Raw genomic sequence first — 11,853 nt, forward strand, 5'->3', positions numbered from 1 at the left:
TATATGAGCATAGAACACAATCACTAACTGAAGGCCCACTGCATGTTGCACAAAGCTCATGACAGGAATGACACAAAACAGTACCAGTAAGAAAAATGCCACGATCCTCTAACAACTGTTCACGATAATAGCCAGAAGGGCAGGTTACATTCCTCTGACACTTAATCTACATCCAATACAAAAAGTTATATAAAAATTTATAAGTCATTCACTTGTTCTCCATTTAAATTAAGTAAAATGGTATCACATGCACTACAGCCATTACTGTCATTGAATGTCTTTCCTGGGCCAGCACAGCCATTACCAAGAGTACAACCATTAAAACAAGGCAGGCATTCACCTGAAGAACATTAATTGCAATATGCACTTCATATTCATACTCACCACTAGTGCGATCATCAGGTAAATAAGTGTCACCCACACATGACTCCAGACACTCTATGCCTACTCCAATACTTACATTCACAAAGAAATCAGTATTACAGATACTACAGTTGGCAGGACCCTGTACATTCTTACTATTAATAAAATGAATGAATAGCCATTCCATACCTCTCCAACACATGAACCATTACAAAATGAGTGACAAAGTAAACAAGTATTGTTAGCATTATGATTAAATAAGTGACTGAAGGAGAAAAAGCAAAGTAAAAAGGACAGAATTTAGAAGTAAATAAAAGTCCAAATTTAAAACCTAAAGTCCCAACATCATAGCTAGTCTACATGAAGTTTTAATATACGCAATTATTATTGCTTTTATGCAATTAAGTTTCTGTTATATATGCATGCTCTTTGCATAGAGCTCATTATACTTTAATACTAAAATTATCCATTTTTATTATGCATGCATGTTCTTGTGTAATGTGATTCTCTAAAATTTTAAAAATAGTTTCAAAATTTGTTCAAAACAATGGTATACATTACCCAATTGTTCTCCACTTTTAAGGCATAAACATAATTATTAGATTTGCATATGTTATCTTATGTGCTCAGTAGTAAAAAATTACGAATGAAGTGTGATAGCATATAGATTTTTGTTCCCCCGATATAATGCATTATGTAGCCATGAGCATGCAATGTAATTATACACAATACAATAGATACCCTTACATTCCATGTGCATCAAAGTTATGACAATCTGGCACACACTGTCCATTAAAGCTGAAGTTTGTACAAGTCACACATTGAGTATCATTAGGTCCCCAGCACCAACCAGAAGCAGATGAACATTGAGAATGACATGTCATGTTCATTTCAACTATAATAAAGATAGAAATTTACTATGTAACAATAAAAATCAAGTAGTTATGTTAACATGAGATTGTTCACAGTAACACAGTATGCTTACACCATTGTGATACTCAAGGCAAATATAGAGCCAAAGATAAAGACCATTAGCAAATAAAATTATATAACAATAATGTCACCCAAAGTCTATACTGTGCAATTACTTACAGCTAAAGACTAAACAATTGATATTCAATATGGAAACTATATACAAGAACCTGTTGTTGCATATACTGCATACAAGTAAATGTTTAGACAAATTACCATAACAGGTAACAAATACTCACAAGCTACACAAAATGCAAATACTAACCACATTCATCAATACTTCTTTTGTGATTATCCAGCACACAAGATGATGATGATGCATTGGCCAGGTAGTAGCTCAAATTCCCAAGGTAACATAAAGAAGGATTATTCTCCAATTGTATACCACCATTGATGACAGCTTCAAGGGATGAGAGATCAATGCTAACCAAATCAGTATTAGCTATTATAATTGAAAACTGAATTGAGTCACTTGATCCATTGCATGACTGTGATAAAACTTGACTGGAATCATTACCAACAGTTTTCAAGTTAGATAAGTATGGAAAAGTCTCTTTATTGAAGCCACTAATATCCAGTGAGCCACGTATCTCTCTAATGTCCTTGAGATCATTCAATATTGATAGACTAGAAGGTTTTGCAATAAAATTTTTGCAATGTATAACACTAACTTAACATTTACAGGTACACTTAAAATCCTCAAGTCAGTAGTAATGACAGTACATCCAGTCAGTTTTCCAGGATTATTATAATCAAATACACCACCAGTACATTCTAAATATTAATTCATTCATACCTCTTATGCATATAATTTTACTTTTAGGACAAGTATCATTGCATAAAACACATCTCATAGTTCCATTATTAGCAACAGGCATATAATTAGAAGGACAATTTTTAACACATTGGGTATCGACCTGAAAAAGCATATCTTAGAATAATAAAAAAGCAATGATTAATAATAGTTAGTAGATATTACCTGGACAAGAGCTAACACAAAGTGGCTGAGCTTCAAGTTTAAATTCCGGATTGGGTATAAAAGTTCGAGTAAAAGGATTAATTATAAATTGATTAGGGCACCTCTCTTGGCATGCGCCAACATTCAAAACATTCTTACAAGCCTAGAGCATATGACTCAAAAATATTAACATACACGTATTTATCACATACAAAACACTGACTATTATCATATCCACTGCAACCAGCAACACACTCTGGATGGCAACAGTGTATGTTTTGACCATCTCTGAAACAACGACTATTGTTGCAATTGCAGTTAAATGATACTAATTAGATATATTAATTAGATAAAGTAAAATGTTAATTTTTCCTCACATGTTTGGCAGCAATCAGTGTCATTACACCAGCAAAACCCTGAGCTGCATCCTAATGCATTACAGTCAATTATATCTAAATGATAACTTCAATGACAATAATAATTCACAAAAATTATTTTACCTATGTCACTGCAACCATCTGTCCCACTGAATTGATGACCACTGACAGGAAAAGGGGCAATATCAGTCCAATTAATTGATCTTGTATTACACAAGTAAGAATTAAGACTAGAGCTACCTAACAACACATCGCCTCGACTGATCTCAGTTAATCTGGGCATGTAAAGAGTTTCAATCCTTCCAGACACCAGTAAGCTATAACGTCCAGAACGTAAATTCCTCCCACGTATGAGTCTCAGCCTAGGCAGGGAGAGCCTTTCAATGGATGGTATATTGTTCAGTTCAAGATAGCCACTGATCTCTATTACATAATAAAGGAAAGAGAAATTAGCTTCCACTAGAGGCTGGCTTATATCAACAAGACCAGAGCCTGTTCTAATAACTATATTGTCTTCAATGTACCGACAACCACAAAACTGTTCATACGCATCTTGAAGAATACTGGATACAGAGTCTCCTTGACTTTGAGATACTCTGTTAGTGCTGTGACCTAAACAGATCGACTCTACATGTAAATAGTTTGGTTTAATATGAATAGTTTAATAGACTCTCTTTTTCTTACTTAAAGGGCAATCAGGTTCAACTTGACCATTTGATGAAAAGACCATAAAGCTCAACAGGTAGTGAAAAATCAGCATGATGTAGGTTAAAGGCAGCTGTTATTTGTTTCTGGCAGTGGGAGTTCTACTCTCCCTTGAAAGTTACATGCATGGTTGGCCTCAACTGAGCAGAACACCTGGCATCTTATTAAAAATTTGTGTTCCTAATAGTTGTGGTTGCAGTGCAACAATCATAACATTGTTGCAACATGGGATAGATCTATATAGAGCATACTCTACTATCTATGATCATGATGTATAAAGCTGACCACGCCTAGATCTATCTAGTCTAGTGCATTTTATTGGTAACAAGAGTAGGCTTAGATACTCTTGATGGTACCTATGTAATTTTAGGTGTGTATGTACTGTGCAAGGATTGATGATTGTGGGATAGTTAGCATTGTAATATTAGTATACCAATAAAAATTATTAGGCTAAACATACTACTGTAGGTCGTATCTATGGTTGGATAGTGACGGTGGTACCAAATCTGTACGCTAAATCGCTATTACCAGTATGTGTTACAATGCCAACTACCTCACTAACATCAATCAGTGCATGACAGTACATACCTACATTTAAGTTATGAAGAATCAATTTATGAATAGCAAGAGATTAAAACCCTTTAATTGTAGCTGCAAAATATGTAATTGAAAATAAAAAAAACTATGAATAGGGCTCATTATAAAAAGTGAAAAATTAATATAAAACAAAAAAGACAGCATAAAGTTAACATGTTTGAGGAACATAAAGTGTTACAATGATAATGCATTCATCTATTGTTCAGAGGAAGAGGAGGATGAGGAAGAAGGTGATAAAGGACAGTCTCTAAGCTCATCAACATATTCATAAAGAGCATTCTCATCTCCTGGCAACTCTGCTGTCAGCAGAACTTTAGATATCTATTAGTGTTAAAAAAAAATTTGGAAAATTAAATAATATTTATGTACTTCAGGATCAAAGTTAAAATCATAAGGGTCTTTCTGAGCTGTAGAAGACTGTGTATGATTCTTGTGTACTGTAGAAAAGTAAATAATAATTTATACAAATCAAATTACAGACTACAGGCATAAATTACATGCATGCATGATGCACAATAAAAGATGCATTTCAATGCTACAACTACATGTACATCAGTGTTATACTTGGTACTTACTCTTCTCATTTTAGTAAAGTTAACCAAATCTCCTTCAATATAGTTTGATGCACTCTCGGACACATTCACCAGCTCACTCATAGTCAATGCCAAATATGGTATTAGAGGAGACGTGGCTCTATAAGGAAGGTAATAGTGTCAGTACTAGTGTGAGAGTATTTACTTTCTGATGGCGTCTTTAAGTTCTTTATAGCGTCCATCAGTACTGCCTAGCTTGCCAAGTAATCTTAAATGAGCTTTTAACTATAACAAATAAATTTTGTGCATCAATTTCTCATACAATTATATTATAAAACTCATCTCTCTTTTCTTTCTTTCTTTCTCTGCTCTCTGTTTTCCTTACTGTTTTAGGTAAACCTTCAAATATGCTATTAAATCTCAGTACAGTGCTGTGCTCAAGCTCCCATTAGTTGCATTGTGCTCAGGAAATTGTTCAGTTGATAGCACTCCATTGCAAGATTGACAAGAAACTAAGAAACTCTATTACTCTTGTCCTGGACAAATCACTCTGCTGCTTAGCTACTGCCCACATCCAAAGTATGTGATTGTGAACTAGAATGTATTGCCATACTGTTAGCTATTATTCATAAAAAATCAAATAATTAAACATTAATGATCACTTAATTCAGTAGGAATTAAAACTTTGTTAAAGTAAGTTTGTAGGATTAATAGATTATAAAATTCTACATTTTAACACTTTAATTCACTGAAGTGTAGTGTGTAAATTACCGTACAGCTGGTTAATTTGTGGAAAAAAATTTTTGCAAATCCTTAAAATATCTTGGCTTGCGGATTAAATTTTTGCAGTTTTAACAATTATTGTGGCATAATGAACTGTGGTAGCAATGAATCTTATTATTTTGCAGATTTAAATTTGCGTTTTTGATTGAAGTTTAAGCAGTTTGGTTAAATGCAGTTAATATCTATGAACGGGGAGGGTTGGGTAATAGGTGTGGTTCATTCATCATCTCATTGCAAACTGCGAGTGGCAGCAGTCTTTCTTACTCTCTCTTTCGCTATTTTCCTGATTTCACCGAATTAATTTTCATGAATTGCTTGCAGACTGCACCACGTGGCAATGGAGAGCAGAATTTCGCAGTGAAAATTTTTTACAACTAATCACAAACCGTGAAATTAGCGAAAATATTTTACCACGAAAATAATAGGGTACATGTATTATTTCCAGCTGTACGGTATTCTTACTTTAACAAGATAGTCCAATACATTCTGTGGAGTTGTGAATAGAGGGAATGTAGTGAGAAATGTATTGAGGAAATCCAAACCAAAATAACTGACTTTAGTCAGTCGGAGAAGCAAACTATTCAAAATGCCACAGCTGACGACCTAAATAAAGAAAACAAGCATAATTATTATAGTTTAAAAATATCCTAAGATTGTTTTCACCACTTTGCATGCATAACTGGGTTTTATAAAAGTTTGAGTTGATTTCAACTAAAATTTTTCAAGGAAATGCCATTTTTAAAAATAGCAAAATTTTGAAAAAGGTGAAGGCCTATGGTTTCCTTGGCTCCAAAATCACCACAATTTGTATTATAAAATAGCTGCTGTGTCTTTATAGGAACTTCAAAGTACTGGCTGTCCAATTGCTCTGGATAACAGTAGCACACAAATTGACTCTTGGTTTAATGTCTACTTCTCTACAATCAAATGCACAGCTGTGAACGCTCACACAAACAAATTAATAGACACCAATTAACACATATGAATAATAATAACAATATTAAATTCCCAACTTTTATTACATTCTTCAATGCTGTATTGATGTACTTATGTTCTGTAAAAATTTTGAACTGATTCTGACCATAATTTTAAAAGTTATGACCATATTTTTAAATTGGCTAAAATCTGAAAAATACCTTGCCCATGGTTTTTTTTTGAAAATTGAATCACCCAAAACTTTTATTACTTTTTCTGATACGTATTGACGTCCTTATGCCTTGTAGAAAGTTTAAGCTAATTCAAACTGTAAATTTCAAGTTATGGCCATTTTTTAAAAAATGGCCAAAATTTGAAAAATACCCTGTACTATAGCCCATGGTTTTGTCTGAAATTTGGCTCCAAAATCACCCAAAGTTTTTATTACATTTTCAGATACATATTGATGCCCTTATGCTCTGTAGAAATTTTGAACTGATTTTGACAATAAATAAAAGTGATGACCATTTTTTAAATTGCCCAAAATCTGAATAATACCCAGTACTATATAGCCCATGGTTTCTTCCAAAAAATGGCTCCAAAATCGCCCCAAACTTTGAGCTGATTCTGACTAAAATTTTTTGTGCTATGGCCATATTTTTAACAAGCGTATTATAGTATAGTGTAAACTAAGATTGTTGTCACAATCTTGCATGCACAGTTGAATTCTTATTAAGACGAATATCTCTAATGCTTATATAGAAAGTAGGCGAGTTGGTTGCTAAGGCATCTTAATTGTTATTTCTTCAATACAATGTGTATAAAAAATGTACATGCAAGTGTGACACACACACACTGTATATATAAATACATAATTATTCATCACATGTGGTGAAAACAATCTTAAGAATGACCAGGGGCCAAAGGTTGTAAAAATATTACATAACTCAAGTTCTTTTTCTTACCACTACAATTATTCTTTTCCACTTCTAAATGTGCTGTATCGTATAAACTTTAAATTGAGCTCAAGAGGTTCCCTTTGACTAGAGAAAATAAAATAAATAATTATCGTTAGAACTAACAATCATTACCACAATGACTATTACTATCACTGACTTTTGGCTTTGAAGTATTTGTGACCATAATTGACAAAAGGTACCTTATGGTGGATCTTTATATTCATCATTATAATGAAAAATATCAACCTGTGAGTGTTCTGTTAGACATCTATTGTTTCTAAAAGTTACTTAGTAACTTTTTGCATCCTCTGAAGTAATTTTATGATAAATTGAGCTCAGAAAGTTGGATTTTTTAGGCTATAAATACCAATTTTCCTATCCGCCATAAGGTACCTTTTGTCAATTATGGTCACATTTTATTCTGTTTCTCATTATCAATACACTATAGGAACAAAACATTAAGTAATTTCAAGGCTGTAGCACTTTTAAATACATGTACTAGCATAATTATAGTAATAGCATCTATTTTTAATATAAATAAGCAAGTACATGTAGATATAATTTTGTTAAAAACATATTGACAAACTTGAAAAAACTTTTGACCAAAAATAGCATTGTAATGTTGTTACAACTGATTCTAATCAAAACTAGATTTAGATTTTTTTTGCAAAATTTGCTCAAAAATTTGTCAAAAAGACTCTGTACTATATACAGGGTATCTTAAAGGAGAAAATTCTCAATTTTTATTACACTGCTGATGTCACTCATCATGTCAGTATACTCAAAAAATAATCACGGCATTAAATTTTCACAATTTTAGGGAAATATTAAATTCACTGTTTTAATTTCCCATTTTCTTTTTTTAAAGCAGCCATTAGGAATAGGGATGCAGCTAATATGCCGGCATTGTTTCCGGCATAATGGGTAGAATTTTGGAGGAGCATAATGGGTAGAATTTTGGAGGAGCATTATGCCAGAATAAAAAATAAAATAATTTAAAAATAATAATTAATAATAATTAGTAATAAAATAATAATTTATTATTTTAAAAAATAATAAATAAATAATTTGTAATAAAAAATAGTTAAATAATGGAAATACATAGTTAAAGAACCAAAATGGCTGCCAATTATCGAAGAAATGAAAATAAATGCAACTCAATCAATGCTTGTGTGATGTAACATAAGCATACCGTATACCGGTTTATTTTCGAGGTGAAATATTTTCTTGAATTTCGTGGTTTCTTGCTCAGTCGCGAAATTTTTCTACTACAAAATTCTGAATTTCAATTGCCACATGGTGCAGTCTGCAAGCTATTAGCTATTTACAAAAATTAATTCTGCAAAATCTTAGAAATACAAAATTTGTGAAAAATTTCTACCACAAAAATAAACCGGTATACGGTAATAAAGAGCATAATGGGTAAAGATTAAAGGCACAATGGAATAGCATAACGGGTAAATTTTTGGGTATAATAGCCTCATGCCTAATTAGGAAGTGGTCAAATAAAGAAATTTGTGAGGTTGAATTTTCAAAAATTAGTGCCAGCTGACAACGAAAATAGTGAAAATTAATGATCCCCGCAAAGTTTTGTACCCATACCGATTATGGAAAAAATATGGATAGAAAAAAATTACATCAGTTACTAAAAGTATATTTACTAACTGGTTTTGGCCACTCTTAAGGTATGTCCAGGCAACCATATAAAGTTATTTTCTATTTTTCTTTGACAATCACACGCAATCTCATCTCAAGGACTCGCCATTTTATCTCATAAAAATTTGACCACGCCTTTTAAATGTACCCACAGATGTGCATAAAAATTGAAGTTGATTGTTCTTTCAAGACTCGGAAATACATGTAGAACTGGAAAATTATGAAGCGCATTCCAAGAATATTGTTTTTTTCTATTTATTATTCTACTTCAACAATGCAAAGGTAAGTTTTAATTTTTGTCTTGCATGCATCCATCAACTTAAAGCTATTGTACTACATGCAGGCACAGGCAACCTCTCCTCATATGGAAGTGAATTCTATTTGGCATTTCCAAGGAACGTCAATGGAGCAACAAACCTGACACTAACAGTGCACACACTCATGAATACATCAGTTCAATACAGCATTGAGTCTCTCAATCAAGACTTTAGCTACTCTGGTACAACCACTGCAGGAGATCCTGATGTTGTTGCTATACCGTTGACTTATGAAGTTCTGTTTTCCTTTTATTCATATCGAAGATTGGGCTTGCACATTAGCTCACCTGAGGCTGAGCCTGTATCTGTTGTTGCATGGAGTGAGAGTACTTATGGTTACTTTTCGTTTTTAGGGCTTCCATGCCACACTCAACCCACAAATTCATATGTATATTATGCAGTATCATCTCATGGTCTCAATAACTTTTCTGGACACATTCTTCTTGTTGGGTGCAAAAATAATACCAATGTCACAATAGTACCAAATCAGTACGCTAACATTACAATGCCAGCTAACCCACAATCACCAATCAGTGCATATAAGACATATCGTGTAGGAGAAAGCAACACATTTGTCATACATGCAGGACAGACCATAAGAATGTACCAAGCTTTTTCTGATATCTCTGGAAGTAAAATAATTTCAGACGCTCCATTGACAGTTATAAGTGGACACAGTGCTGCTCAAATTCCACTTGGAGCTATTGGTGGTGATCCAATGGCAGCACAAGTCACTCCTACTATCACTTGGGGTAAAGAATTCCTCTTGTCTCCTCATCACAATAGGGCTAGTGGTCAGTTCTATAAAATTATTGCCCACAGGCCTGGAACAATTATTCAAAGGAGATGTGGCACTAGTCCTACAGTTAATGCCACTCTTTCCTCTGGACAAGTCTATCAGTTTAATACTTCATACACTTCTTACTGCAGTCTTATATCAAATAAGCCAATATTTGTGGCACATGTTGGACCAAGTACTTTCTTTAATGGAGGTACTTATGGTGACCCAACACTTAACACTGTTCCTCCAATAAGCCAGTACTTATACTCGATAGAGTACACAAGATACTTTGCAATATTTAGTGGTGTGAACCTGCTTATACCTAGGGATCAATACTTCAGTAACAACCTGATATTAGATAATACTCTCTACTCTGTTTCTTCTTGGGACTCAATTATTTATTTTCCTAATGGAACAATTGCTGGCTATGGCTGGTATGCTTCAACTTCTGGTACTCATACATTCACCCATGCAAATGCTTCAGGGGGGATCTTTCTTTCAATATATGGATGGACGACATACAGAGGATATGCATTCTCAGGTGGCATGGGTCTTGATCCAATAAATCCACCATTACCTTTACCACAAGTTAGTTTTACTCAAGATTTGTTTATCGTTACAGAAGGAAACTATAATGCCATTATCCACTTAAACAGAAGTGCAAATGTTGAGGAAGAAGTAACAGTGAGAGTGAGTGTCACTCCTCAACAATTGGACACAGCTGAAGGTATAAAATGCATATTATTTCTATAGTCTTATCATTATAATATAGTTGGAGATGATTATTTGTCAACAAGTTCAGTGGTCACATTTAGATATGGAGAGACACTACATAATGTAACAATTGCTATTAATGATGACCTCTATGCTGAGCCTACTGAGTACTTTACTGTAAGACTAGAGGCTATTGGACAAGATGTTATTGTCTTTCCAATTACAGAATGCACTGTAGAAATAAATGACAATGATTGTAAGTATATATTACAATATTTCTCAGACTCAGTATTTTTTTTCAGATATACAGATTGGCTTTAGTAACACATCATTGAATATTGATAGTACAGAACTGACTCTTAATGTATCAAACTATCATGGAGTAATACAATCAGGAGAGACCTCAACTGTTCAGTTGCAAGTTGAAAGTTTATCAGGTACATAAAACTCTTGCAGAATTCTTAATCTTAAAAATAATTATTATAGGTTCAGTTTTAAATGTCACTCGTTTTGATTTCTACAACTACAGTGGAAGTTACTTTGCTTCTTTTAACCTGTCTGATCTTCCTTTCTTTCTGGTATACAACCAAAATGATGCTGTTATTATGGGGAGACTTATTATTTATAAATCAAGCATAAACGTAACAATAAAGCCATCCGTTGTTTCTGTTATTTACAGCTCTAAAGAGACAACCAGTTCGTCTTATGCAGCATCAACAACACCAGTTGATTGCATGACTAGTGAGGTGTTTTTCGTTTCAACTGTTTACATAACACCTACTTCTACAATATTTTCACAAGCTTGTGTATTTTCTCAACCAGTTACTGTTAGATCTACATCAACAGTTTACACAAGCACAATTATAACAACAAGTATGAACACAAGCCTTTCATTATGTCTTTCTAAAATAACAATAACAGTTGAAAAGAGTTCGTCATGTTTCAATATGCTGCCAACAACACAACCAAACCAGTCCTCATTGAGCTCAAGTGTAGTTGTTGGAGGTGTAATGGGCTATATCATAATTTTTATTCTTTGCATTGTTGGTACAGCAGGTGGGTTTTTCTGTGGAAGAAGTAGCACTAGAAAGCAAAGATTGACAATGACAGACATAATCCCACCAGATACTGGTACATCTAGTGCTAATGATTATGAAGGTCGTAGAAATGAAGTTAGAGCTAGTATACTTAATAAGAATCAGACACTTCCTCTACCTATGCTT

The 11,853-nt window shown here is 33.4% G+C and overlaps 3 protein-coding genes and 2 long non-coding RNA genes across 7 annotated transcripts in view; 1 reads left to right on the plus strand and 4 right to left on the minus strand.

Moving 5' to 3' along the window:
• Positions 1–1,106: 1,106 nt before the first annotated feature.
• On the minus strand, positions 1,107–2,013 carry LOC109585842 (epidermal growth factor receptor-like). The gene is made up of 3 exons (XM_020001985.1): positions 2,003–2,013; positions 1,601–1,962; positions 1,107–1,258 (listed from the first exon to the last, which is right to left on the minus strand). The coding sequence occupies exons 1-3, from the start codon at positions 2,011–2,013 to the stop codon at positions 1,107–1,109; spliced, it is 525 nt and encodes a 174-aa protein (XP_019857544.1).
• A 2-nt stretch (positions 2,014–2,015) lies between these two features.
• Positions 2,016–2,461, minus strand: LOC105314324 (uncharacterized). Its single transcript, XR_002186692.1, has 3 exons — positions 2,315–2,461; positions 2,153–2,266; positions 2,016–2,109 (listed from the first exon to the last, which is right to left on the minus strand). It is a non-coding gene; the product is annotated as an uncharacterized LOC105314324 (long non-coding RNA).
• Positions 2,462–2,497: 36 nt separating this feature from the next.
• Positions 2,498–3,400, minus strand: LOC109580156 (melanoma receptor tyrosine-protein kinase-like). Its single transcript, XM_020001986.1, has 5 exons — positions 3,355–3,400; positions 2,794–3,297; positions 2,671–2,745; positions 2,562–2,621; positions 2,498–2,511 (listed from the first exon to the last, which is right to left on the minus strand). Exons 1-5 carry the CDS (start codon positions 3,398–3,400, stop codon positions 2,498–2,500), a joined length of 699 nt encoding a protein of 232 aa, XP_019857545.1.
• Positions 3,401–3,992: 592 nt separating this feature from the next.
• LOC109585845 (uncharacterized) lies at positions 3,993–8,926 on the minus strand. Of its 3 annotated transcripts, none has more exons than XR_002186693.1 (8): positions 8,828–8,926; positions 7,169–7,246; positions 5,751–5,891; positions 4,891–5,124; positions 4,711–4,790; positions 4,548–4,665; positions 4,342–4,409; positions 3,993–4,293 (listed from the first exon to the last, which is right to left on the minus strand). It is a non-coding gene; the product is annotated as an uncharacterized LOC109585845 (long non-coding RNA). The 3 variants fall into 3 exon arrangements; XR_002186695.1 differs by having other exon boundaries at positions 4,891–5,099; positions 8,828–8,925; XR_002186694.1 differs by lacking the exon at positions 8,828–8,926 and adding an exon at positions 7,320–7,338.
• An 81-nt stretch (positions 8,927–9,007) lies between these two features.
• LOC109585843 (uncharacterized) overlaps positions 9,008–11,853 on the plus strand; it is a 5,051-nt gene continuing 2,205 nt past the window's right edge. The window contains exons 1-5 of the mRNA XM_020001987.1: positions 9,008–9,100; positions 9,162–10,643; positions 10,689–10,886; positions 10,933–11,067; positions 11,117–11,849. Of these exons, the coding sequence (XP_019857546.1) occupies positions 9,260–10,643; positions 10,689–10,886; positions 10,933–11,067; positions 11,117–11,849 (2,450 nt within the window). The 5' untranslated portion in view covers positions 9,008–9,100; positions 9,162–9,259. The remainder of the gene's footprint in view (positions 9,101–9,161; positions 10,644–10,688; positions 10,887–10,932; positions 11,068–11,116; positions 11,850–11,853) is intronic.

Source organism: Amphimedon queenslandica, unplaced genomic scaffold (assembly GCF_000090795.2).
Source record: "Amphimedon queenslandica unplaced genomic scaffold, v1.1 AMPQUscaffold_12997, whole genome shotgun sequence".
In the NCBI taxonomy this organism is placed as follows: Eukaryota; Metazoa; Porifera; class Demospongiae; order Haplosclerida; family Niphatidae; genus Amphimedon; species Amphimedon queenslandica.